Here is a 25,591-nt window from a genome sequence, read left to right on the forward strand (position 1 = left end):
TGGGTGCAACATCGGGATGCTGGTGTCTGGGGTGGGGGGGTGCCTGGTGACAAGGGGCGCGATCTGGGTGGAGCAGGGCTGGGGGCTTTCTGGGGATTCCTCTGACGAACCCAAAGTGAAGAGACTTGGGAACCACGGGGACTGACTGTGGCACAGATGACCACCCAGGACCCTGGCAGCCCCTCCTCTCTGGGTCAGCTTCCCTGGATGTCCTTGTGGAGACCCCACTCAGAGCAGCCAGCCCACGGTCTTCCCACTTTATTTCTTGGGGCACAAGCCCTGGGCCACCTCTATTCGGGTTTGGGGTACGGCCACTCCCGTGACCTGAAGTAACCCTTCAGGTCCTGAAAGCTGAGTGGGGGGAAGTAGGGGCCGAGCCTCTTCCGGATCCACCACTTGCCCTCAGCGGCGTGTGTGCCCCCGGGGCGGCTGAACTTGTACCTGTAGTGCTCTCCCCGGACCCACCTGCAGAGCAAGGGCAGCACAGTTAGTCAGCCTCCGCCCCCAAGACAGGCCTGGAGCCCTCAGAGGGAGAGGCCACCCAGGGGAAGCCAGAGAGCCCCAAGGAGGCCCTGGCACAACCAGGCCCCTGACCAGATGATGGCGGGGCGGGCGGGGCTCTGGAACCGGGAGGGCCGAGTGCTCAGAGCCAATCGGGCCGAGCCCCGCATCCTTTCAGCAGGTGGGCCCAGCCCCCAGAGCAGACCCCTGCATTTCGGGAGAAGCCCTGAAAGGCAGCTGCAGTTGGCGGGGGTGGGGTGGGGTGTGTGTCCCTGTCTGGGAGGGGAATCTTACCTGGGCGGTGCCCTGCCTGCGAAGGGGTTAAGGGCCAGCAGGGATAGGGCCTGGGCGTCGTTGGCCAGGAGCTTGCCTGCCAGGTGGATGATCCACTCGTTGTGCTCGTAGGTCTGGGGGTGAGAAGAGGACAGGGCGCAGATAGCTGGGTGCCTGCACTGCCACCGGGCCCTTGGAGAGCCCCGTGGATGTGTGCTTTCCACCCCCTCCCTCTTGATGGTCACCCGGCCTTCAGTCTGTTGTCCTGGGGGCACCTGATTCCAGTGTGGCTGGCAGCCAGCCTCTCTTGAGGGGGCGCTGCCCTGGGGGCCTATGCTGCAGTTCTTTGGTTTGGGACCACCTCCTTCCTGTTCTTGCAGGGCCCCCGGTCCTGCTCGCTCTCCTGGGCGCTGCCGCCACTGTGCTGTCCGCAGGGACCTGGATGGAGTGGGGCTGTTCCCAGTTCACCTGTCAGCTTTGTCACCTGCCGGGCCAGGGATTTCGGGCAAGTGACCGAGCCCGCCGGAGGCTATCTTCCTGGGCAAGAAGGGATGGCAACAGTGCTGCAGCCTCTGTGGACACTGGCTGCCCCAGCGTTGGCCACGCATGCCTCGGCCCCTCTGGTGGAAGCGCTCTGAGAAGCCGGCTGTGAGGCCCAGCCCTGGGCACCCACAGATCCCTGTGCGAGGGCCGTGCCAGGAGCCTGGGAAGGTTCCCCACGGGCTGTGCCCCAGCACAGGATTCCTGGGCCTCGCCGTGTCGGCGGGGCCTCCCCACCGAGGGCCTCACCTGGAAGGCGGCGAACCACATAAGCCAGTCCAGGCGGTGGTGGTACGGGGAGATGAGGCATGGCCGCCGCTTCAGGTCACCGGGCTTGCACTTGAACTCGTAGTCCTCCCACTTGGCGTCTGGTGCGCTGGCATTGGGGCTGGCGGTGCCCTGCAGGATGACTTCCGTGCGTTCCTTGGTGATGCTGGGTGGGGGGGAGACCAGTCAGGGCTGCACCTCCCCACCCTGACCCCAACCCCTGACCTGAGCAGACCAGGGCAAGCCTCACCCTCACGTCTCCCCACTGGGGTCATGGTGGCCCCGAGGTACCTGCCAAAGGCCCCATATGTGTTGACGATCCGGAGAGGGTTGAAGGAGCTGTTCATGACCTGCTGGGGGCTCAGCAAGTTGAGTACCACAGGGACGCTGAGCCAGGCGACCAGGACGCCCAGCGCCAGGTTGACTGTGTGCCGTGCCACGCTGCCTGCCGGGAGGGGGAATAGTGGGTGGGCTCCTGCCCCCAGGCCTGGCCTCTGTTCGGCCCCTTGGGCCCACAGAAGCCGAGGGAGGTGCTGCTGCCCCCACCACAGCAGCTCCCTCTTAGGCCCCCCAGCTGAGGTCACTGGGCCTCCCTTCCTGAGGACCAGGACACACTGTCCATACCAAGCAGACAGGAGTGACCCTGTCCAGGCATGGAGATGCTGCCCTGTCTCCCAGGGCACTGGTGTGGGCACAGGGCTGGGTGCCATCAACTCGAGACCACCCGGGCTGCCCAGCCACATCCGCCTTCAGGTGTCACCCACCGTGTGTCCGTGGGGCCCTGGCCCCTCGAGCTTCCTCCTCCTGCATCCTCAGGACTTGGTCCTTGAGGGAGCCGGGCCCCGAGGGAAACAGGAAGCCCAGAGTGGCATCATCGAAGCAGGCGAGGCTGGGCACGATGGTCAGCCAGTTCAGGAAGCTCAGATTCCCGCTGATGATGAGGACCATCTGGGGGTGGAGAGAGAGATCCCTTCAGCCACTGCATTTCATGTGCTCCATGGTGATGCATGGAGTCCACACCAGAGGCATGGGGGCTGGGGGTCCCGTCCTTCCCAGCAGCCTGTGCTGACCCCCAGATGCCCAGGAGGCCCAGGCCCCAAGCCCCCCGACAGGCCACTTGCCCCGCCTCCCTCAGACCAACCCCACAATGTCTACATCCTAAATGATCTCAGAGGCGGACGCTACCCAGTGCCTCTGGTGAGGACCCCACCTGTCAACACTGTGATTCCAGCCTCTGACCCTGCTTGGAGGCCACTGAAGTTACACAACTGGGAGGCGACAAGTTTGTGTTTGTGGCAACTGTCACTGTGACTGTTAATCAACAGGCCCTGGGTAGCCCCAGGACTCCAGCTGGCTGCTCAGTGGTCCACCCAGGTGTCGGGGTCAGGACCAGCCCCACGGCACCTGTGGTCCATGCCCCTCACAGGGGTGGGGGTGCTTAGGACAGGCTTGTAAGTTGTTTTAGTGACTTGAAACTGGCACCTTCCTGCCTGATTTTGACCCTGTTGTCAAGGATGCGGGCGGGAATAGGGAGTGGGTGGTCTTCAGTTGAGGGGAGGAGAGGCTGCAGGGTTCACATCCCACCCACCCTCCCTACCAGGTGCCAGACTCTCCTAGAGCAAAGGTGGAACAGAGCAGCCCCCCAGGCAGACGCCTCTGATTGTGGAGCCCCAGGGACCCCAGTGCCAGCTGCACGCAGAGCTTCCTGTGGGCTGGGTGAGGAGATTCCAGGTGACCACAGTGGGAGGGCAGGCTGGAGGCTGGGGAGGGCAAGAGGCAGAGCCGAGGGCTTCTGGGGTGCAGCCCAGGACACCCCCATGCCTCCCTAAGCTGGAAGTCCTAGCAGAACCCGGAGCCAGTCCTCCGTCAGATGTATGACTGCCAGCTGCGGCCTTTTCATTACACAGTTTTCAAAGAGGCGAAGTTTACGTTTTTAGGAAGTCCAAGTTATCAATTTAAAAAAACTTTACAATTCTGCTTTTTGTGTCCCATCTAAGAAATCTTTTCCTCCTTCAAAGATGTAAAGATCTTCTGAAAGTTTTACAGGTCTGGCTATTATGTTTAGGTCTCGGATCCATTTCGAATTAGTTTTTTATGAAAGGTGTGATGTAAGGTTCACACCAGCCAGCTCTGCTCTGGTCCAGGCTCTGCCCCTCGCTGGGGAGGGGCGGGTAAGACTTGGGAGGGACCAGGGCCTCTGGGATGACCGGGGTGTTAGGTGCTGGGAGGTGAGAGCACACGGGTCCACGGCGGACGTGTCTAAAGGGAGACAAACTGCCTCAAGCACGTGCCTCAGAAAAGGGGAAACAAGACACTAGGAGCCACAGGTCAGCAAAGTAGAAGGAAATGGGGACCAGCACCACCAGTAAATAAACCCACAATGAAAATGGTACAGTCGCCACAGTGACAAGAGAAATAAGGAGATTTTCAACTGTCCAACCAAATGGACACATTTCTGCAAAAAATAAGACCTGAACGAGCAGACACCCCCTGAGTAGCAGAACGGCCATGTCCCTGTCCAGGTCACTCACGCGCACCTGCTGGGGCCCTGCGGGCCTCCCTGCACAGGAGCCGACGGGTTGGAGCCACATGGGGACATCGAGGAAGGAGGTGAGACCAAAGACTCAGGCCAGGGGCCCCACGGCCGGATGAGACTCAGCTGACACCCAGCTCCTCAATTTCTGATTTGTAATTAAAGCTGGGTCTTGATCCTAGTGACTGGGGAGAACGTGAGGTCACAGATGCCGGCCTCAAAAGGGTCTGGAGAGAGAGGAGCTAGGCTTTCAATAGGTCAGTTTTATGGATCACGATAGGATCTTACAGTGTGTGGCAGGAGATGGTGTGGATTCACAGCTCTTCCTGGATTAATTTGGAAAACCAGTTTTCCTGGTTCTGAGGCCCAAACTAATTATTTCTTATTCTTCACTGTCTAGGATGTTAACAAAGCCCTGTGCCCAAAATGTGCCCGCCCTGGGCTGGTGGTCTCTCCTGCAGCCCTGCCTGGCCCGTCGGGGTCCCTGGGCCTCTGGTCTCGAGCTGCTTCGGGCCGACTGGGCTTCGCCCTGGAGTTTCCTGAAAACTGCTGGCTCCTGACAGTCTGGGTTTGTGGTGCCGCCAGGCCCTCTTCCACTGCGGGGGACAGCGGGGGTCCCGTGGCCTGGGCCCAGCTTCCCCGTGGACAGCACTGGGGGGCCCGACCTTCAATTCTCATCTCCCAGACCAGCAAGACCTCAGATGCTCCACTAGCTCCTCCACTGCGTCAGCAAGGGGCTTAAGGGGAACGGTCCCTGTGCCCCTCCTGACACCTCCTAACAAATGCGTTTTGCTTTGGGGTGGGACGGTCAGCTGCATGGGGGGTCCCCTTTTCTCCATGGCTCAGCTGTGCAGCTAAGGCCACCAGGAGTGGTGATCAAGGGTGAGAACAGGCCGCTTCCCCGAGGGCCTGCCATCCTGGTGCAGCTGTCGGGGCCACATGGGTGACAAGAGCCCTCTACTGCCTAATTCTCGGATGAGACGGCGGCCAAAGCTGGGAGAAGCACCCGGCGCATGGCAGCCTCCAGCTAGAAGACACCTCCGCACCTGGCCTGGGGGCTCCTGCCTATGTCCCACAGCCCTTGGGAAGAGGCATGCGGGCAACAGCCCGCCTTGTTCGCCCATCACACCGCCCCTCAGGGCTGGTCCACACTCAAACCTGGCAGGCAACTGATGGGCAGCTGTGTCCTCTGCAGCCACCAGCCCAAGCCATCAGCACCCACCTCTCCACTGACACTCAAACTGCTGGGAAACACGGCCACCATAACGCTGCAAAGCAGGGCAGCCGCGGGCTTCCTGGGGGGCCTACCTGCCCGAGTTCACCCCAGACGGTCTACTCACCAACCTCTCCAGGTGTAGCTGGTGCAGCCTACACCCTCGCTGAGGCACAGCCTCGCTTTGTGGCCACTCGGGGCTCCCGAGACCCCAGAGGCGTCCAGAGAAACACAGACAAGACACTGCTAATTTGAAGGACTGCGATCAGTAAACGGCCTCTACTCGTCTACACCCTCATGTGTAACACGCACAACGTTAAAACCCTAATAGGTGAAAAGCAGAATGAATGATGCTGAAGTCTGAATTAGTGATTTAGAAGATTGATTTGAGAAATCCTTCCAGAATGTGGTGCAGAAATGGGAGAACCTTTGAGGGAAACTACAGATTCAGCAGAGTCAACGGCTACACAATTGACTTTCCCGGATGAGAATGATGTAAAAATAGACTCGGCACTCTCGAGGCGGAAGGAGGCCTGGGCCTCGGGGGATGAGGGGTGCAGGACCAGTTACCGGAGCAGGACCTGGGCCCACACATGTTCTGGCCATTTCTCGTTTCCAAGGATGAATCATAAGTAAAACAGTATAAGCATTTAGACTGAAAAATATAAACAATGAGAAGAAAAGGAAAGAAAAGTGAGGAAGGTGGCCCAAGGAGGTGGGACCCTTGAAGTAGTCGCCACTCACCTCCATGAACAAGAGAAGTAGGTGGGCAGCAGTGGGAACATAAAGGACGACCAGAATGCAGCTGCTGGGCCTGGCCCCAACTGAGAGCTGAGCACAAGGCCCGGTGTCACCCTAGGACCCACTGCCCTAACCGAGGACGAGGCCCAAGGACAACCTGCCAGCCGTCCATTTCCTCCTGCGTCTCCCCCTCCCAGGCGTGCACTTCCTCTTGCTCCACTGAGCTGAGTTTCCCAAGACCCAACCTGCCCCCACGGCCACCTCCTTTACCCTGGAGAAGCAGGGCTACCCCTTGGAACCCAGGTCCACGTCCATCCTGCCTCATCGCTCAGTGGCCTCATGTTGACTTCAAGGCTAAAACTCCACCAGCGACGCTTGCTTCAGGCCAAAAGGGAGGTAGCGGTGCTGGACCCTCAAAGCGACTGTCTGAGATGCAGGCCTGGGCACTGAGGGAGGGCAGGGCAGGGGGCAGAGCCTGAAGCTGGGGGAGCTCGAGGGGCTGGCTTGCCACATGCCACGTGGACGCAGCAGCCAGGAGCTGTGGGTCCTGCCTGGGTCCCCGCGGCTGCTGAGCTCGCAGGGTGGAGACTCCGTGAGGACAAGGAAAGCACACGACCAAGGCTGTTGCCATCGCTGAGCTCATGTGGGTCTAGAGGACCTTCCAGTCCTGCGAACCCGTGTGGAGAGACGTGGAGAGCCAGGCTGAGGCCCTGTCCTGTGGAACTAGGCTGGCCCTACAGGGAAGGCGCATTCAGACCTGCCCAGGAGGCTCTGAAACTGATTTGCAAGTCAATTAGCTGCTGTCAGGAGAGAATCAACAACACCAGTGTCCAGCACCCAATCAAAAGTTAACAGACTCCAAGTTGGTAGTTAGTAGCCTGCAAGGCACTAGCAGAGACAAAACAGGCTGGGAGCAGAGTCAGAAACCAGAGATGGCCTGGAGCCAGTAGATAAGAATGTGAAAACAGCTACTGTCAAAAATTAAGGGGTTTAGGGCTTCCCTGGTGGCGCAGTGGTTGAGAGTCCGCCTGCCGATGCAGGAGACACGGGTTCGTGCCCCGGTCCGGGAAGATCCCACATGCCGCGGAGCAGCTGGGCCCGTGAGCCATGGCTGCTGAGCCTGCGCGTCCGGAGCCTGTGCTCCACAGCGGGAGAGGCCACAACAGTGAGAGGCCCGCGTACCGCAAAACAAAAACAAAAACAAAAATTAAGGGGTTTAAAAGAAAACAAACACAGTCATAAGAGAAATATGAAAATGCCAAAGAATAACCAGATGATAATTTGAGAGTTTAAAAGGTAATACAGGGACTTCCCTGGTGGTGCAGTGGTTAAGAATCCACCTGCCAATGCCTGGGATACAGGTTCTATCTAGGGTCTGGGAAGATCCCACATGCCATGGAGCAACTAAGTCTGTGCGCCACAACTACTGAGCCTGCGCTCTAGAGCCCAAGAGCCACAACTACTGAAGCCTGTGCACTCTAGGGCCCATATGCCTTAACTACTGAGCCCATGTGCTGCAACTACTGAAGCCCGTGCCCGTAGAGCCCATGCTTCGCAATGAGAAGCCACTGCAATGAGAAGCCCGTGCACCGCAACAAAGAATGGCCCCTGCTCACTGTAACTAGAGAAAGCCCGCGCGCAGCAACGAAGACCCAACGCAGCTAAAAAAAAAAAAAGGTAATACAGTCAGTCCCCTACATATGAACCTTCAAGTCGTGAACTTTCAAAGATGTGAACATGTATTCACAAGTCCAATCACATAAGTTAGTTCACGTGTCTGGCATACACTGTCACGTGCGTGCATCCTCTACAAGTGGTGTGCTTCTGGGTGGGTACTGTACAGTGCTGTATACAGTACAGTAGTACAGTAGCTTTATTTCAAGCCCAGGATGTCTGGAAGCAAGCGTAAAAGTGCTGATGTAGCTGGTACTGCTAAGAAGCACCAAGCGCCAAGAAAGGATGAAGAGAGACAAGAGGAACAAGAAGTAACTGAAGAACCAAAGAGATTCACGGACGATGCAGAAAATGGCAAGGGGATTTTCTTTATTTGAGGAGGCACTGTTAGTTTTTGAGGCACAGGACCTGAATGTAGAATGGTATATGAAGGTTGCAGCAGCCGTTCAGAATGCAATCCAGTGCTACCATGTCATCTATGATGAGAAAAAAAGAGCTACTACCCAGACATCACTGGATCGTTTTTTCAAGAGGGTAGGTAGAATTGAATCCAGCCAGGAACCAGAACCTGTGCCATCAACGTCAGGCGAGAGTGAAACTGCAGCTTGCCCTCGTCTCCTATTGCTAATGATCCTTCAGCTCTACCATCTCCCCCCCCCTCTCCCCCCTCCAGTCAGTAACTCTTCTTGCCTGTTCACTCGATGCCAGCCCCTGTGTGCCAGCTGTTGTACTGGACTACTTTTCAAGGTACTGCAAGATTAAAATTGTTTATTTTTTGTGTTTGTTTTTTAAGTATTATTTGTGTGAAAAGTATTATAAACCTATTACAGTACAGTACTATATAGCCGATTGTGGTAGTTGGGTACCTAGGCTAGCTTTGTTGGACTTACAAATTGGACTTATGAACGTGCTCCTAAAACAGAACTTGTTCGTATGTAGGGGACTTACTGAATACAAAACAGATAATTTACTGGATAGGCTTTTGACAAAACTGACACTGTAAAGGAAAAAGTCAGTGAATATGAGCCCAGAACAACAGGAACTTTGCAAAGTGAAGCACAAGGAGAAGCAAAGCTGAGCAGAGCCTGCGCAGCCCCTCAGGGCCTAGGGGACAGCACCCACTGGCCTGACAGATGTGTGATTTAAGCCCCAGGAAGGGAAGGGGGCAGACACAACATGAAGAAAATTCTCCTCATTGAACAGAACTATAAACGCACAGGTCAGAGAAGCCTAAGAAATGTCAAAGAGGATAAACTCAAAGAAAGCCACACCTAAGGCACATCAAACCAAATTGTTGAAAAACTGTGAAAAAGGGAAAAATCGTAGAAGCAGTCAGAGGGGAAAAGTCGCAGACAGAGGAGTGGGGCTAAGGGTCCCGCAGACTCCCCAGCAGAGACGCTGCGGGCAGAGACCATGGACAGCTGAAGGGAAGACATCCACCAGCAGCCTCTGCTAAGAAATGTTAGAAAACCAAATGAAACATCCCTCAGGCAGAAGAAAAATGACTGGGTTGCACACACAGGAGGGCAGGGGGCTGGAAACTGTAAGCCCGTGGGCGATTGTTAAACACAGACAACCAGCTGTTTAAATGAAAAGTCACACGTCGTGGTTGCAATTGTTGGAATGATGGCTGCAAAGATTTAACAGTGAGTGAGAACACATGGTTGTGGCTGGGCACATGCTCTCATGGAGGGAAGACCCCACACGTGACCAGCAGGGACCCATGGGGGTCCTTTCCTTCCCTTGTTTCTGTTCCAAACTATAGTTATTTTCCATTCAAAATGAGTGCCATTGGGGGGACTCTTGGTGCCTCTGGACCCGTGAGGGCCACACCCCAGGGGTGCGGGTGCAAGGCCTCGGCCAGCGTGGCTCCCATAGCGGTGATGCTGCACAGGCTTCCCCTGGCATTGGTTTGGCACCCTGTCGTCCTGCTGGCTGTAGTCCAAGCCCTCCTGGAGGGACAGATGCCCAGGCCACCCCTGGTGGACCGCAATCCCGCCTACCCACCCACAGCGAACGGGGCGGCAGACCTGATGGGGCCACTGGGGGCCGAGGAAGAGCCCCAGGGGAGGAGCCCAGCGGCTCAGCACTGTCAGGGCTGCGCAGTCAGCTCAGAGACCTGTGCCTTCCTGAGAGGGCAGCGTCCCCACCTCTGTAAAGGAAAACTGGAAAAAGCAGCACCCGCCCCCACTGCGTGTGAGCACCGGAGAGAGACCATCACCCTGTAGCCCTGGGGCCACGTGAGCGAGGACACGGCACAGCCCGAGTCAACCTTCTGAGGTCGGGCGCAATGCTGTCCACTTGGCACAGTGACTTTGGCGGGCGGGGGCTTTGAGTTCTGCTTCCTGAGGAGGCTGTGCTGGTGCGGCCTCAGCCTTCTGCCCAGTGACCCCAGTGACCTTCAGCCCTGGCTGCAGATTCAGGTGCAGGAGCAGCCCCAGGGAAAATCATTTCTCCAAACAGCTACAGGAGGGCCAGGCTCACGAGCTGCCCCCACTGCGGGTCAGCGTCTAGCCAGGATGCCCTTGGCACTGTTCTCTAGCTCCTGGCTCGGGCTCCCCCACTTTCGAGCTGAGGACGCATCCTCCTGGCACGGCCACCCGAGCGGCCCTGACCCCCTGCATGCGGCAGGAAGAGCTCACGTTGGGATGGGGCTGAAGCCCCTGATGCCTGGTCCACACGCCATGACCCGGAATGTTCTGGTACAACAGGATTCTCTATCCCGGTGAGAACTCAGGAGCCTTTGTCTAAAGGCCACCAAGTGGCCGTGGGGTCCTTATGACCTCTGAGTGATGCCCGGCTTCCCTCCACCACCCTGGTCCATTGGGGCCCAAAGACACCACTCCCCAGTCACTCCACCCTGAGACCAGCTAGGGGGCTCTGACTCAGAGACTAGGGTTCACCAGAGCAGTTTTGGAGATGGAACCCTGTTTCTAATAAAGCAGCAGGAGGCCTGAGGATTCATAATGCCGTCTTCGTGCCCTTGTCTGGCACACACTGGCTGTGACCCCATGGTGGGGGCCGGGTGGGAAGACGAGCTGGGAAGTGGGACCCCCGGGCCCAGGAGACGCCCCTGAAGGAAGGGGCTGGGTGTCTGGGACTCCCCTGTTGGGCTCTGGGGTCCCAGGGCCTAGCAGAGGACATGTGTGCTCGCACATGATGTTCTGCAGCCAGGAGCCCCGGGACAGTTATGCTGTGACCCCAGCTCCGGGTGGGTCACTCAGGGGCTGGTGGGGGCAGCTCTCTGCGCCCAAAGCCGTAGTGATGTTCCCCACAGTGATGTCCCCTGGTCTGTGGCCGACGTTACAGAGATTAGAAAGAGCAGGACATGGTGGGAGGTTGGGGAGGAGAGTCTGGGATCTGAGATGCGTCTTTGCACTGACTAGGAGCCACTAGACTGGTGAGTGCCCGCTCCACGCCAGGATGGGAGGTCCAGCCTGGCCCACAGTGGAAGCCGAGCACTGCCCCTCCAGCATCTCTCCTTGGCATTAGAGTGGGGGTCTGAGGCGGGGGTGGTGCGCCTCTCCAAGTAGACAACAGGCTGTCTCTGGAGGCCTTGCAGAACCTTCCGGAACAGCTGTGCAAACTGAGCGTGGGAGGAGGTGCGTGTGTGCTCACATCCTCAACCCTCTCCCGGGGAACGAACGGAAACAAACAGAACCAGGGACCCTCGGGATCGTGGGCGCAGAGACGGGAGCAACGTTCAAGTCCAGGGGTGGCCAGCGCTGTGGCCTGCAGAGGGCCATGCGCCCCCATGAGACTGCCCTGCACGCCCCACGCTGCCTGCGAGGCTGGACACGTGCAGCTGGGCCAGGGGGCCATTTGTCTTCTTTGCTCTGGACAGCTGAGGCCCGGCCCCTGGGGGGCATCAGACCAGGCCTCAGAGAAGAGCCACAGCCCTGGGCCATGTCCCACCTTGTCCTGGGCATGGTGTGGGTGGGGGAGGATGATGCTCGGGACACACCTGGACTGAGGCTCCCAAGGCCTTGGGGGACAGAAGGCGAGTGCATGGCCTGCCTTTGGGAATAACGTCCAGGGCCGCAGGTTGGCAGCAAGGCCTTTCAAGGTCCTGTTCTGGCCATACCCCACCCAGTGTCCCTGTGCCACCGCTGTCCACCTGGGCACCAGACCCAGAATCAGGTGGAGACTCAGTCATGTGGCCTGAGCTGCTAGGAGCCATCTATACCTGAGTCCCCCCCACCCGCCCCCGGTCTGCACAGTCCCCCATGGTGGAGGCGCCGGTGCACCAGGCTGGGACACAGACTCAGCTGGGCTGGGTCCAGTTAGCGGGTCCTCATCCTGAAGCACCGCAAGACTCATGCCAAGTGAATAAACAAGAACATTTCGACGCTGCTGGGTCAAAGGTCAATGTAAATATCTTTCCAAATCCTATTTTCAAGTAGCTGAACCCTTTCACCTGCACTAGTAAATCAAACTTCCTTCAAATGTGTTTTTTAAGTGATATGACAATTTGCTTTTCTTCACTGCTTGCCAAAGGTGGGCTTCAGATTATTTGGACAGAAAGTGGTAGGTGGTCAGTACAGCCTGAGGGATGTCTGGAGGGTCCCTATAGGCTCAGTAGAGTTTACAGCCCTGAAAGGGTCCCAGTGGTCCCAGGCTTGTAAAAGTGGCTGAAGCAGCAACTAATTAACACACTGCAGCCTTGAGAGTGATTCTTGGTTACCGTGGTGACCACACAGCCGAAGCAGACCCAGATTCCTGCTGAGACTGTGTGCCAGGCAGGTCCTCCAAGTTGCCTTGGGGACTGGACCCATGTTCTCCATCAGCAGAGGAAGGTGGGAGCCTATGGCTGGGCATCCTTTGACAACGAAGGAAGGTCCAGCATGAGGCAGTGTCCATGCTGGTGGACACTCACAAGGATGCTTGAGCCTCTGTTTGGAGCCTCCTCCTGCAGCTCAGGATGATGGAGCCACTGGGCTGAAGTATGCACAGGGAAGGGACAGTGCAGAGCACTCCTGGCCTCCTGGGGGTGTCCCTCACTGGAGACTGTTGGGAGCAAGGGTCACCCACCAGCCAGGATTTTGCCCTCCAGCCAAGTCCGGATAGTTTACGGATAAACTGTGGTGCATCCAGACAGTGGAATATCATTCAGCAATAAAAAACGCGCTCTCAACCCACGGAACGACACGAGGAACCTCAAATGCATATTACTAAGGAAAAAAGCCAGTCTGAAAAGGCTATATGCTGGATGATTCCAACTATATGACGTTCTGGAAAAGGCAAAACTATGGAGACAGTGAAAGGATCAGTGGTTGCCAGGGGTTAGGGGCGGGAAAAGGATGAATCCAGGGAGCACAGAGGATTTTTAGGGTAGTGAAATGAGTATGATATTATGATGGATACATGTCATTTTACATTTGTCCAAACCCATAGAATGCACAACACCAAGAGTGAACCCCAGTGTAAGCTGTGGACTTTAGTTAACAATAAAGTATCAATATTGGTTCCTTAGTTGTAATAAATGTATCACACTAACTAATGCAAGATGTTCCTGATGGGGAAACTGTGGGGGTGGGTGGATATGGGAACTCTATACTCTCTCTGCTCAGTTTTTCTGTGAATCTAAAATTGTTCTTTAAAAGTCTATTAATTAAAAACAAAACAAAATACAACTTAAAATACTGGCAGCAAAAGCAGGTGAGCAGGACTTCTCTGGTGGCGCAGTGGTTGAGAGTCCGCCTGCCGTTGCAGGAGACATGGGTTCGTGCCCCGGTCCAGGAAGATCCCACATGCCATGGAGCGGCTGGGCCCGTGAGCCATGGCCGCTGAGCCTGCGCGTCCAGAGCCTGTGCTCCGCAACGGGAGAGGCCACAACAGTGAGAGGCCCGCGTACCGCAAAAGAAAAAAAGCAGGTGAGCAGGTAGGGAGAGACAAAGCATTTCGAGGCCACAGGGCCATAAGGGCGGCAAGGACGGGGATTAAATTTAGACTTTCAGTTAGTTAACTGTGTACTTGCCTGAAAGAAACAGAGTGTATAACTTGCTAATTAGGAAAGGGGGAATAATGGAACGAGAAAAACCTCAAAAGAAAGCTTTTTAAAAAGGGCAAAAAGAATACACAAAGATGTGGAAATAAAATGCAAATGTACCAGCTGAGATATGTGATACTTAAAGAGCATGAGCCTCTTTGGAAAAAGAATCCTGCTCCGTGCTGTCACAGAGGCAACACCGAAGAACAGGACACAAATCCAGACTCTGCAAAACAGGAGATTACTATGACTTGATCCTTGGCCAACACATTTGAAAACTGATGAAATGGACAAATTCCCAGGAAAATGTCTGCCATTAAAATTGCCTCCAGGGACTTCTCTGGTGGTCCAGTGGGTAAGACTCTGCACTCCCAATGCATGGGGCCCGGGTTCGATCCCTGGTCGGGGAACTAGATCCTGCATGCATGCCGCAACTAAGTCCGCAAGCCACAACTAAGAGTCCACAAGCCGCAACTAAGAGTCTGCAAGCCGCAACTAAGAAGTCCGCGTGCCACAACTAAGAGTCCGCATGCCACAACTAAGAGTCCGCAAGCCACAACTAAGAAGTCCGCATGCCGCGACTTAGAAGCCTGCATGCCACGACTAAAAGATCCCGCATGCTGCAACTAAGACCTGGTACAGCCAAAATAAACAAATAAATAAATATTAAACAAAACAAAACACAACTGCCTCCAGAAAAAAACAGAGACCCTGCCTGTCTGGCAGCCACAAAAGGGTTGTCAGTGGCTACAAAGACCACCCCCCCTCCCCCTGGGCCAGGCAGTGATGTAGGAGAACCAACTCTGTCTTGTCTACGAGGGTGAGAGTAAAACCTGGAGTAGAATCAGACAAGGCCAGTGTGGATGGAAAACCACAAACTTCACTCACTGACAACACGAAAAACCCAAACAAAATGGTACCAAATTATACCCACTAACATGTTACAATATACACAGCACGACTGAGTTGATTTATCCTAGCAAGGTAAAATTGGTTCCATTTTAGCAGTGGTAATGTAATTCACGCTAACAAATTAAGGGCAAAAAAGTGATCTTCTCACAACTGGTGGAGAAAAAACTATTTGCTAAACTCTAACACCCATTCATGACTAAAAATACCCCAAACAAAACCCATAGAACTTCCTAGTAAAGAAGAAACAAGAGAACTTGGTAGATATGGCCACAATAAACAACCAACCAAGCAAGCCACAGGTGGCTCCCCCAGGTGTGGGATGCCCCACTCCTGCTGCTGTTGCACCCATCATCTGGGGCGGCACAGCACACGGGCCCCCGGACACCGAGGAACAGAAAGATGGAGGCAAAACTAGCAGAGCAACGAATACGCTGTAGGTCAAACCTCCATAAACGAGGTGAACAGGACATGAAAATTTCAGGTTTTCCTTGGGAACTGACAAGCGGCTGCTCACCTGGAACAGGATCTGTAGGGCCCCATGGAGGATGCACATCTGCCGTCCGAGGAAGACGAAGAAGGGCACCACGAGCTCCAGGAAGTGGTTGCTGAGGGTCTCGAAGCGGTGGAACCACCATGGGGAGTGGTGCAAGAAGTAGGCCACGGGGTTGGGCACCGGCTGCGTCTGTGGGGTGAAAGGAGGCCCATGAGCTGTGCCTGGAGGTGGGGACCTGCCCTCCCTGGCCCTGCTCTGTGGTGCCCGCTGGTGGCCTTTTGGGGAAGGGGGGTGCATGGGGCCACCCTGGCCGGGAGAGGTGCGGGGAAGACCAGCGGCGTGGCCCACCCTCCAGCAGCTCACACGTCACCAGGATGGGGAATGGTGGGGGGCCATGGGTCCCGACCTTCTCTATTCGCCTGGCTTCCTGTAATTCTGACACTGACCCCTTCAAGGGGACCCTGAGGGCCCTGGTAACGCAGGAGCTCAGATGCTGGGGAAGAGTCTGCGGTCAGAGCCCTGAGCAGCATGGGCACCGGCAAGCCCCCCGCAAGGGGACAGGGCACAGGTGCAGAGGCAGGACCGTGGGACGCTCACACATGGTGGATTTCCTCTTGGAGGACAGTGGAGGCTGGGGGAGCAGGTCCTGGCCCCACGTGTGTGTTCCTGGGAACAGCCTCCACACGTGTGCGGGGTGGGAGGGCACAGCAGGTCCCCGAGGCCCACGTGTTGACTCAGCCGTGGTGCTGGCCGCCTAGGGCCCAGCTGATGGGCCCTGCGCCTCCAACCACAGGCCCTGTCCTCCCCGCTCATGTGGCCGTCCATGCTCAAAAGGCCAGCTGTGCTGACACTGTGTGGGGTTGGGGTGGCCCCGGTGTGGACATCCAGCATCAGTGATGGGTACTGTGTGCAGGTGGCCCTCCATGCTGAGCTGGCTGGGGTGGGACACCAGGGCGCGGCAGCCCCAGACCCGGTGGACCCGCAGCACCCACCATAAGGCTAACTGTGCCTCTGCCGTCTGTGGAGAGTGAGTCCGTGAAGGGCGCCGCGTCTACTGTGAGGACAGGGTCGCTCCTTTCCACTCGCACCCACGTGGGTGTGGACACGTGAGCTGTCGTACTCGCTGGGCTGTAACCACCCTGAGCGTCTCCCTGTTATCCGGCTCTAAAGATGCTCAGGGTCACCTGAGCCCCTTCCTGCTCCAGCCTGGGGGCAGCCGCTTCTCCAGGAGCCTGGTCCCTCTAGGTGGAGACGGGTGTTAGAAACCTGGTCTGGGCGTTGCTGTCTCCCTGCCCCGCATCCCTGCTGGCCTGGCTCATAAAACTGCGTTTAACTGTTTTCTCACTCTGTCTTGGCTGCAGAGGTTCCCACCTTGTGAACGTGGAGGGCGGATCAGACACAGAGAGGCAGCCCCTTTGGGGAAGGGTGTGCAGGGCTGGGGGGTTGGGGGCTCAGTGGGGGCAGGACCCTGGGGAGACACGGGGTTGGGGGAGCAGAACTGTTGGGGCCCTTTCTGCTCAAAGGCCTGCGTTTCCTGACGCCAGATTCACCACATGACGGTTAACGCCTGAGTGGAATGAAACCACCATAGTCCCAAAACTGGAGATATTCTGGTGGTTAGCAGCAATTTCACTAACAACACAAAAAGGCAGCATCAAATCAGTTCCAAATGTTTCAGCTTTTTTAAACGACAGAGCGTTTCCTGGATACGGTGTGTACACGCATGTGTATGCGAGTGTATGTGGATGTGTGCACGTGAGAGCGAGGCTGCCAGAAGGCGCCGTGGCCCCTGGACAGGTGCGTGCTGTGGACGGGCCACACGGTGGGCAGCACTGGGAACAGTGACTGAGCACAGGAGCAGCCCCTCTGCCACATCTCAGGACCCAGCTCAGGAGGCGGCCCAGCCTCGGGCAGCAGAGGGACATGTGACCCTGCACGCTCTTCAGGGCTGAAGGCCCCACGTTACCTACAGCCACAGGCAGCTGGGGGGAGCGAGGCCTCAAGGGGAGCCATCCCCGCCCGCCCCCGACGTTGCCTCTCATCAACATGGGTTACACCCACCAGACAGAGGGAAAGGGGAGCCTGGGATCCCCTGCACTGCCCCCCCCCACCAGAGGCAGGCGGGATGTGTGCCCACTGCATCCACTGCATGCCCACCAGCCGTTCCAGGTGGGAGGCGAGCCAGCTAGACCTTCCTTCTCTGTTCCCACCCCTTCACAGACCAGCTGAGGTTCCCCACCCACCGGGGGACCTTCTTCGCTCCCCTGGGGCTGAGAGGGCCTGGCTGGCAGCCAGCAGGGAACGCAGACTCAGAGCTGAAGCACTCCTGAAGGCTCTCCTGTTCGTCCCCCTGCCCCCCCACCGACCCCCAGTCCTGGAGACGCCCAGGCGGGAGAGCCAGGCACCAGTGGGTTGGGACCCCAGTGGCCAGGGATGGGTGGGGTCTCCTGCCCATGAGACCTTTGGCCCTTGTTTTGCCCCTCCTGGGATTTCTGCTGGGCTGAGTCCCCAGACCTCCACCCTTGACCCAGAAGTGGCCGACACAGGCAAGTGGATGAGGCAGGCAAGGGGCAGGGCTCCCTGGTGCTGATGTGACGGGGTGGCTGAGGCAGTTGTCGGGGTGCAGCGTTGGCCTCCTCGCTCCGGCTCCCGGTGGGTTCAGGACACAGGCAGGAGAGAAGTGTCTGCAAGGGGCCCTCCTTCCCGCAGGGCCTCTCCAGGAGCCCAAGTGGGATCCCAGGAGGGAGGAGACTGCTGCCCGCTGCCCCGGGGAAGGAAACGAGGAAGACATCCTGCTTGACAGGTGGCGCCCCAGACCCAGCAGGAACGCAGGGCCCCACGTGAGGAAAACAGGTAGTGACAGGCACGCGGGGCAAATGTGGATGAGCTGACACCACGCCGCCAAACACCCTCGGGGTGATTCACAGGGAAACGATCCCAGCCTGCACCTGTGCCCCCACATGGCCGCACAGCCGCGCCGCTCACCTCGTAGTGGAAGTCCATGCAGGTGAGGTCCCGCCAGCACTGGTCCCCCCGGATCTTGATCAGGCCCTGCCGAGGAGACAGAGAGGAATGTGAGCCACCTCCGGATGGACCTGCGGGAGTGACAGACCTCATGTGATGCCTGAAGCGACATGAAAGGGAAAATCTGAACAAAGTCCAGGAAAGACATGTTTAGGGTTTCTGAGGACTAAAAGTAGCAAACACAGGGAAAAAGAAACGCTTTAAAAATAAATTGATTATTTATTTTTGGCTGTGTTGGGCCTTTGTTGCTGCGAGCGGGCTTTCTCTAGTTGTGGCGAGCAGGGGCTACTCTTCATTGTGGTGTGCGGGCTTCTCATTGTAGCGGCTTCTCTTGTTGCGGAGAACAGGCTCTAGGTGCGTGGGCTTCAGTAGTTGTGGCATGTGGGCTCAGTAGCTGTGGCTTGCGGGCTCTAGAGCGCAGGCTCAGTAGCTGTGGTGCACGGGCTTAGTTGCTCTGTGGCATGTGGGATCTTCCTGGACCAGGGCTCGAACCCGTGTCCCCCTGCACTGGCAGGCGGATTCTTAATCACTGCGCCACCAGGGAAATCCCATTCTTTCCTTTTTATAAAATCAGTTCCTCCTGTGTTTCTTTAAAACCCAGTTTTTAGACTCTGAGCATCACCATAGTAATGCACCTGTGAGGCTTTAGAAAAGGGCAAATTCGCAAAGCATATGAGCATAACCTGACTTAGACGCCAAGGAAGACGTGGGAGGGACGATGTCCCAACTGCTAAGGTGATGACGATTCAGGAGCTCTGGTGGCCTCGGTGAGAATATCCACCCACCACAGCATGCAGGAGACCCTGTGCTTAGGCCACAGTACAAGGGAGAACCCGGTACTCAGGCCACAGCACATGGGAGACCCCAGTGCTCAGGCCACAGCACGTGGGAGACCCCGGTGCTCAGGCTCGGGAGGGGCTCCAGGGAACTCCTGTGCTGCCCAGTCCACCGGGACAGTGGCTGTGGAGAGAGGGCCTCCGCTGTGAAGCCTGTGGGCGGGCTTGTCTGCAGCCCTGCCAGTCTCCCTGCCGGGCAGCGGCCAGCATGGCCGGTCCACAGTGGCCAGGAGGACAGTCAGCTCACTGCCTGCCGCACTCCCCCGTTCACTTGCCCTTGGGAATCACAGCTCCACGCGATCCCTTCACGGTCAGAAGCAAACTGCTCACCAACGGGAGTAAAGCTGTTGCTGGATGCACAGATTCAGCCCTAACGTCTGTCTCACATGACAGCTGGTCTGGAAGGTGAGAAACTGTGTCGCCAAGAAAGCAGCCTGGATGGCGGCCTGGCTCTCTTGGCTGGTGGTCTTTGCAGCTGCAGCTGCTCGGGGGCGAGTCTCCTCAGCCCATCCTCGCACCTGCCCAGCCTGTCCCGGGCACCCTTCCTCACTGGAGCCAACCCACCGTGGACTTCAATCACGTCTGCAAAACAGCCTGGCAGCCACGTCGAACTGGGGTTTGGTTGAATACCTGGGGTGGCAGCCCAGCCAGACTCGCACATAAAACTGACTTTGGGGCAGTTGAGGGCTCTAAGCCCGGGGCAGGACAGTGTGAGTCGACAGGTCCTCTGACGGCCACGCTGCCAGCAAGGTAGGATGGCTGCCCAGGGTGTAAGACTGCCCACCCTGGACTTGCCTGGACCGTGGAGCCCACAGGATGGGCCGAGGGGGCAGCTGACACCTGGCCTGGGCCCCTGTGGGTGGCACAGATGCAGCGACACCCAAAGGAGCAGGGACAAGAAACAACAGGGAAGCTAGAGCCCACGTGGCGGCCATGCTGGCAGCTTCCACAGTGAGACTGAGTGACCGTGTCCTGGCCGAGCACATGGGCCAGGCATGAGCTAGCTGTGCGGCCCAGCAGAGAGTTTACAAATATGTCCCACAGAGGCCACGATACTCAGCTGTCCTGGGTGCCGTTCACACCCAGTGGCTGTTTCGCACCCACCTCTCTGGGGCCTGGCGCCCTGCAGTGGGGCCGATCCCATGTCAGGGGAGCTTGTGTAGCGGACGTGGAGCCGCGCTCCGAGGACCCGCCTGCTCTGTCTATAGACTCACAGAACTAGTCACTTTGAGAAGCGGTTAGTCAAGTCTCGGAAACTGGGTTTGCTTAGATCACAGAAGTGCCGGAGACAACTTCCAGTGTGAACTCTGCCATACACGGTCGCATCTGTACAGAAACAGCACTTCAGAAAGCCTATCGTGTCCTGCCGGCGCGGATGAACCGCTGGTTTCTGTGGCAACGTGCCTGCTCGTTCGGCAGGAAAACACAGCCACTGTCACACTTCACTCCCCGTGAGTGCAGGCTCTGCTCCCTACATCCCTTGGAATCCAAGAGGCACTCTTTGGAGATTCAAACCAGGCAAAGAAGAAAAAAAACAAAATAATTAAAATGTCATTCAAATTCTAAGCTGGTATGAGACACTTAAAAATCTGAAACATTCTTTTGGGAGTGGAGGATAATTATATTCCTCCCCATCTATTGATTTCTCTCTACAATGCAGATGTCAGATTTTCCACGGATTTTTTTTTCTTCCAGAGTAAGTGTCAAAGGAACAAAGCCTTCTTTGAGCCTTTTTCAGCCCAAAATTAATTCCAAAAAAATGGCACAGACAGACCAGTAACACACCGAGTGACCTCCAGCTGTCCATACAACCTCTGCTCTCCCTGGGGAAAGGGTGAGTGCCAGGATGCTAGAATATTCTGGGGCGACCGAGGAGACCTCAGGCCTATGGGCAGCGGGTGGGGGCAGGTGCCCGGGGGATGCACAGGGGCTTCTCTCTAAAGCTCACGGGTCCAAGAACATGCTCCTTAAAATCTCCCATTTGGAAATGGGAAAAGCAAGGCCTTTTGCCACAGAAAGAACATCAATTTCTGTGACGCTGCACAAGTCCCATCACACCTAACTGGGTGGGGGGCTCCCAGGCCTGCAGCCGGGGGAGGGGAGACAGCCCTCGGGTCCGAGCCAGCACCGAGAGCTCCCTCGGCAGTGCCCCCATCTTGCACGTACACTGCACCCCGTTCTCTCACCGTCAGAGTCTGTCTCTCTGGAAATCCTTTTCTCCATCTGCAGACACGGGTGATCAGTCCTACACCTGCTCCTTTCCCACAAAGGAGAAGCATCATCAACCTGGGTTTGTAGGTACGGGAAGAGGGGCTGTTCCCTCCCTGGAGCAGGCCTGCTGGTCTGGGACGTGCTCACAGCCACGGGGGGTGGGGGTCGGGACGCCTCGGTTCTGCTCAGACCCGGCAGCACTCTGCATCTCCCCTGGGAGCTGAGGTGGACCCACGGGACCCCACACGCTCTGTGAGCAGGTGGATGACCGCAGCGTGAGGCTCATGGCTTAGCGCCCAGATCTCACCTGAGTGTGCACAGGCTGGCCTGGGGTCTCTCAGGACTGACCTGTCTCCACATCTGAAGGGGCCCCAGACTACACAGGGTTTCCACCTAGCCCCTTCTCTCCAGGTCTGGGGCAGTGTCTATACTTTCAGACTCCAGGGTATGATTAGATGGAAATAAACCCTCCGAATTTACCAGTGCAGTGCATCTACGCAGATAGCAGGCACTGCATCAGCTACAGGGGAACCTCTGAGCCAAATATGCAGGGAGAGAGAAATCGTGGATGCTGTTGGTGGGGGGTCTTGTTGTGCCCCCTCCCTGAACCCTGAGAGCTTGTGAAAACTGCCCAGACCTGCAGGGGCTGTGGAGTGGGTGGAGGGGACAGTCTCGGGTCCTCACAGCTACTGCAGGGCTGGGTTCGAACCCGCCGAGGCTGGTTCGAGACAAGTGGCAGAGAGACAGCACAAAGAGGGCGCTGAGCCACTGGGCAGGGGGCTGATGTGAGGGGCGTGCAGCTGGGCAGAGGTCAGAGCCCGTGGACGGCGCTCCCCAGAGGCTCCCAGGACGCCTCCGCCGACGGCACCATGGGAAGGAGGACAGAGCAGCCCACACTAATGCAATAAAGCAAATTAGAATAACCGCTCTCATTTTGGAGTGGTGATCCCAGGACCCGGCAGGCTCGTCAAGGAAGTGGCAGTGATACCCGCTTGACTTGGTCTTGGGGGTGAGTCACATTCCAACGTTTATTTCATTATGTTAATAAGATTTTACTGTAGGAACTGACTCCCAGAGAGGCCCCGACCTGAAGGCTCTTTCCTACCGAGCTCCTGCTCTTATTTGCTAACGGGTCTGGTGTCTCGTCTCGCTCGCTCACCTTTCAGAGCCGCTGCTGCCACTGTGGGGCCGGAGCATCTCTGGGACCCCACACAGCAACGCGGAAACTGCTTCAGATGACCTGCTTCACCCACTCAGAGCAGTCCTGGGCCTCCAGCCTCCAGGGAATGTGCACAGATCCAAGTGCAGACTCGCTGGGTTCCAGGAATCCTCCTTCTCCAGCCAGCGAGGGAAGCGGGAGCTGTGGGCCCAGCGCAGATGCTGCAGCAGCGACAGCGTTGCTCGGAGGCTGACACAGAGGGCCGTCACCACACCTGGAATCGCTGCCAGCAAGCTCAGGCAGAAATGTGTGTCGTCTGGACGGAAAGGGGCATGGCTCACTCCCGACAGTGGGCTCTGGGGTGAGGCCCAAGGGCTGCAGTAAGCTGTGACCCCCTAATCTCCAAGGTCTGTGGCTTTAATGGGGTTGCATCTCACAGGGATCCTTGCGTGAAAAAGCAAACTCACATGGATTCTTTTTTTTTTTTTTTTCTGTACGCGGGCCTCTCACTGCTGTGGCCTCTCCCATTGCGGAGCACAGGCTCCGGACGCGCAGGCTCAGCGGCCATGGCTCACGGGCCCAGCCGCTCCGCGGCATGTGGGATCTTCCCGGACCGGGGCACGAACCCGTGTCCCCTGCATCGGCAGGCGGACTCTCAACCACTGCGCCACCAGGGAAGCCCCACATGGATTCTTAAGTCAAAGGATTGAGATACAATTCACATGAAACAGAACGCACACAGATGAAATGTCCAGTTCAATGTGTCTGACAATTGTACACAATCAGGAATCCACCCAAAACAGGACACAGGTTTCCATCCCACAGAACATTCTTCGTGACCACTTTCCAGGCAATTCCACATGCACTGGCCAGGGAGCCGCCTTCGCCTGCCCCCGGGGTTTCACACTCATAGGGGCTGGTGGCCTGTGGCCCTGGGCTCAGGCTGGCCGTGCTCCTCCAGGGACTTCGGGTCTGTCTGCATCACTGCCTCGGGGGGTTGGTTCCCTCTCCCAGCTGAGCGCTGTCCCTTGTGTGGATGCACCACAGGCTGCCCATCCGTCGATGGACACTGGGCTGGTGCCTAGGTCTGCGGTCACGATGAGCAGGGCTGCTGTAGACATGTGTGGACAGGTTTTCTTTCTCGGCAGCGGAAGGTGGGCTCACAGGCGGGGCCATGTCTTGCCTTGCAGGAAACCGGCCTACAGCTGCTGAGCAAGGCTGCACCACCGCACCCCCTATGAGCCAAGTGACGCTCCCACCAGGAATCCCATGGCCCACAGACCCTCCGACCTGGGGCGCTGCTAGTGCTTTACACCCAGCCCCTCCTGGGTGCAAAATGCCGCCCCACAGTTTTCACGTCCTCGTCGCCGTTCCCATCCCTTCGAGGGTGAAGTATGTTCAGGTCCTGCACCCACCTTCCTACTGTGATCTGCAGGTTCCGAATGTTAGATTTCAGCTGGACTTGTACACTGCAGGTGTTTCCCAGGCGGGGCTTGCCTACTCATTTTCGTAATGGTGTATTTTGAAGATGGAGAAATTTAATATCAGTGAAGTGTAATTTATCAATATTTTTCTTTAATGGTTAGTGCTTTTTGTGCCCTGTCCAAGAAATCTCTGTGTACCCCAAGGTAACTGTCTATGCTATCTTCAAAAAATTTTATGATTCTACCTTTTATGTTTGTTAAAAAAAATTATTTTTTCTTGCCCCACTGATTTGCCTTATTGCCTTGGTTGAAAATAAATCAACTGCATCTGTGTGGGTCTGTTTCTGGGAGATATTCTTTTATGTTTTCTTCTAAGAACTTTTTGGTTTTGCTTTTATGTTTAGGTCCATGATTTACTTCAAATTAGAGTTTGGTACAGATGAAAGAGCACTCAAAGCTCATTTTACTCTTCTATACAGATTTCCAATTATTTTAGTACTATTTGTAAAAAAATGACTTTCATTTTCCCATTGACTTGACTTGGTACCTTGGGTGAATATCAGCTGACAGCAGAGGTGTGGGTCTATCTCTGGACTCTCTTCTCTTCTACTGATCTATTTTTCCAGTTTAGATCAATACCATACTTCAGTTTCATTCATTCATTCATTTATTTATTTTTTTGTGGTATGCGGGCCTCTCACTGTTGTGGCCTCTCCCGTTGTGGAGCACAGGCTCCGGATGCGCAGGCTCAGCGGCCATGGCTCACGGGCCTAGCCACTCCGTGGCATGTGGGATCTTCCCAGACCAGGGCACGAACCCGTGTCCCCTGCATCGGCAGGCGGACTCTCAACCACTGCACCACCAAGGAAGCCCAGTTTTATTTACTTATTTTTAATATTTATTTGGTTGCACAGGTCTTACTTGTGGCAGGTGGGCTCTTCAGTTGTGGCTCGCCAGCTCCTTAGTTGAGGCACGCAGGCTCCTTAGTTGTAGCATGTGGGATCTAGTTCCCTGACCAGGGATTGAACCAGGGCCCCCTGCATTGGGAGCACGGAGTTTTATCCACTGGACCACCAGGGAAGTCCCCATACTTCAGTTTTAAATTAAACTCTAAAATCAGGAAGTATAAGTCCTCCAACTTTGTTCTTTTTCAAATTTCTTTTTATTTCTATGTAAATTTTAGAATCAACATGTCACTTTTCCCAAAAAGCCCACTGGGAATTTTACAGGAATTACCTTGAGTCTACATATAAACCTGGGTGGAAAACGACATATCTATTTATTTATTTATTTATGGCTGTGTTGGGTCTTTGTTGCTGTGCACGGGCTTTCTCTAGCTGTGGTGAGCAGGGGCTACTCTTCGTTGCTGCGCAGGCTCTAGGCACGCGGGCTTCAGTAGTTGTGGCACGTGGGCTCAGTAGTTGTGGCTCGCGGGCTCCAGAGAGCAGGCTCAGTAGTTGTGGCATGCTGGCTTAGTTGCTTTGTGGCACGTGGGATCTTCCCAGACCAGGGCTCGAACCCGTGTCCCCTGCATTGGCAGGTGGATTCTTAACCACTGCGTCACCAGGGAAGTCCCCTCTAATGACTTTGTAATAGTATATGATGTACAGTTTATTTTTCACATTGACCTTGTATCCTGCAACCTTGCTAAATTAATGTATTCACTTTAGTAGTTGCTTTTTAAGATTCCACTGGGTTTTGTACATGTACAACCATGTCTGTGAATAAGTTTCATTTCTTTTTTGGGAATCTTTATGGCTTTCTTTTTCTTGTTTTATTGCACTAGGACTTCCAATACAGT

At 56.2% G+C, this 25,591-nt stretch overlaps 1 protein-coding gene across 4 annotated transcripts in view; it reads right to left on the reverse strand.

Annotated features, from left to right (window-relative positions):
* Nucleotides 1–243: 243 nt before the first annotated feature.
* The window catches only part of LMF1 (lipase maturation factor 1), an 82,984-nt gene continuing 57,636 nt past the window's right edge, over nucleotides 244–25,591 (reverse strand). For 2 of the 4 annotated variants that reach the window (XM_024759392.1, XM_024759394.1), the window contains exons 4-10: nucleotides 18,122–18,231; nucleotides 15,158–15,325; nucleotides 2,346–2,529; nucleotides 1,873–2,026; nucleotides 1,564–1,747; nucleotides 796–908; nucleotides 244–465 (exon numbers count right to left, since the gene is read on the reverse strand). In XM_024759392.1, coding sequence (XP_024615160.1) covers nucleotides 291–465; nucleotides 796–908; nucleotides 1,564–1,747; nucleotides 1,873–2,026; nucleotides 2,346–2,529; nucleotides 15,158–15,325; nucleotides 18,122–18,231 — 1,088 coding nt within the window. In that variant the 3' untranslated portion in view covers nucleotides 244–290. The remainder of the gene's footprint in view (nucleotides 466–795; nucleotides 909–1,563; nucleotides 1,748–1,872; nucleotides 2,027–2,345; nucleotides 2,530–15,157; nucleotides 15,326–18,121; nucleotides 18,232–25,591) is intronic. The other 2 variants (XM_024759393.1, XM_024759395.1) reach the window with 1 other exon arrangement.

Source organism: Neophocaena asiaeorientalis, unplaced genomic scaffold (assembly GCF_003031525.2).
Source record: "Neophocaena asiaeorientalis asiaeorientalis breed wild unplaced genomic scaffold, Neophocaena_asiaeorientalis_V1.1 scaffold254, whole genome shotgun sequence".
Taxonomy (NCBI): domain Eukaryota; kingdom Metazoa; phylum Chordata; class Mammalia; order Artiodactyla; family Phocoenidae; genus Neophocaena; species Neophocaena asiaeorientalis.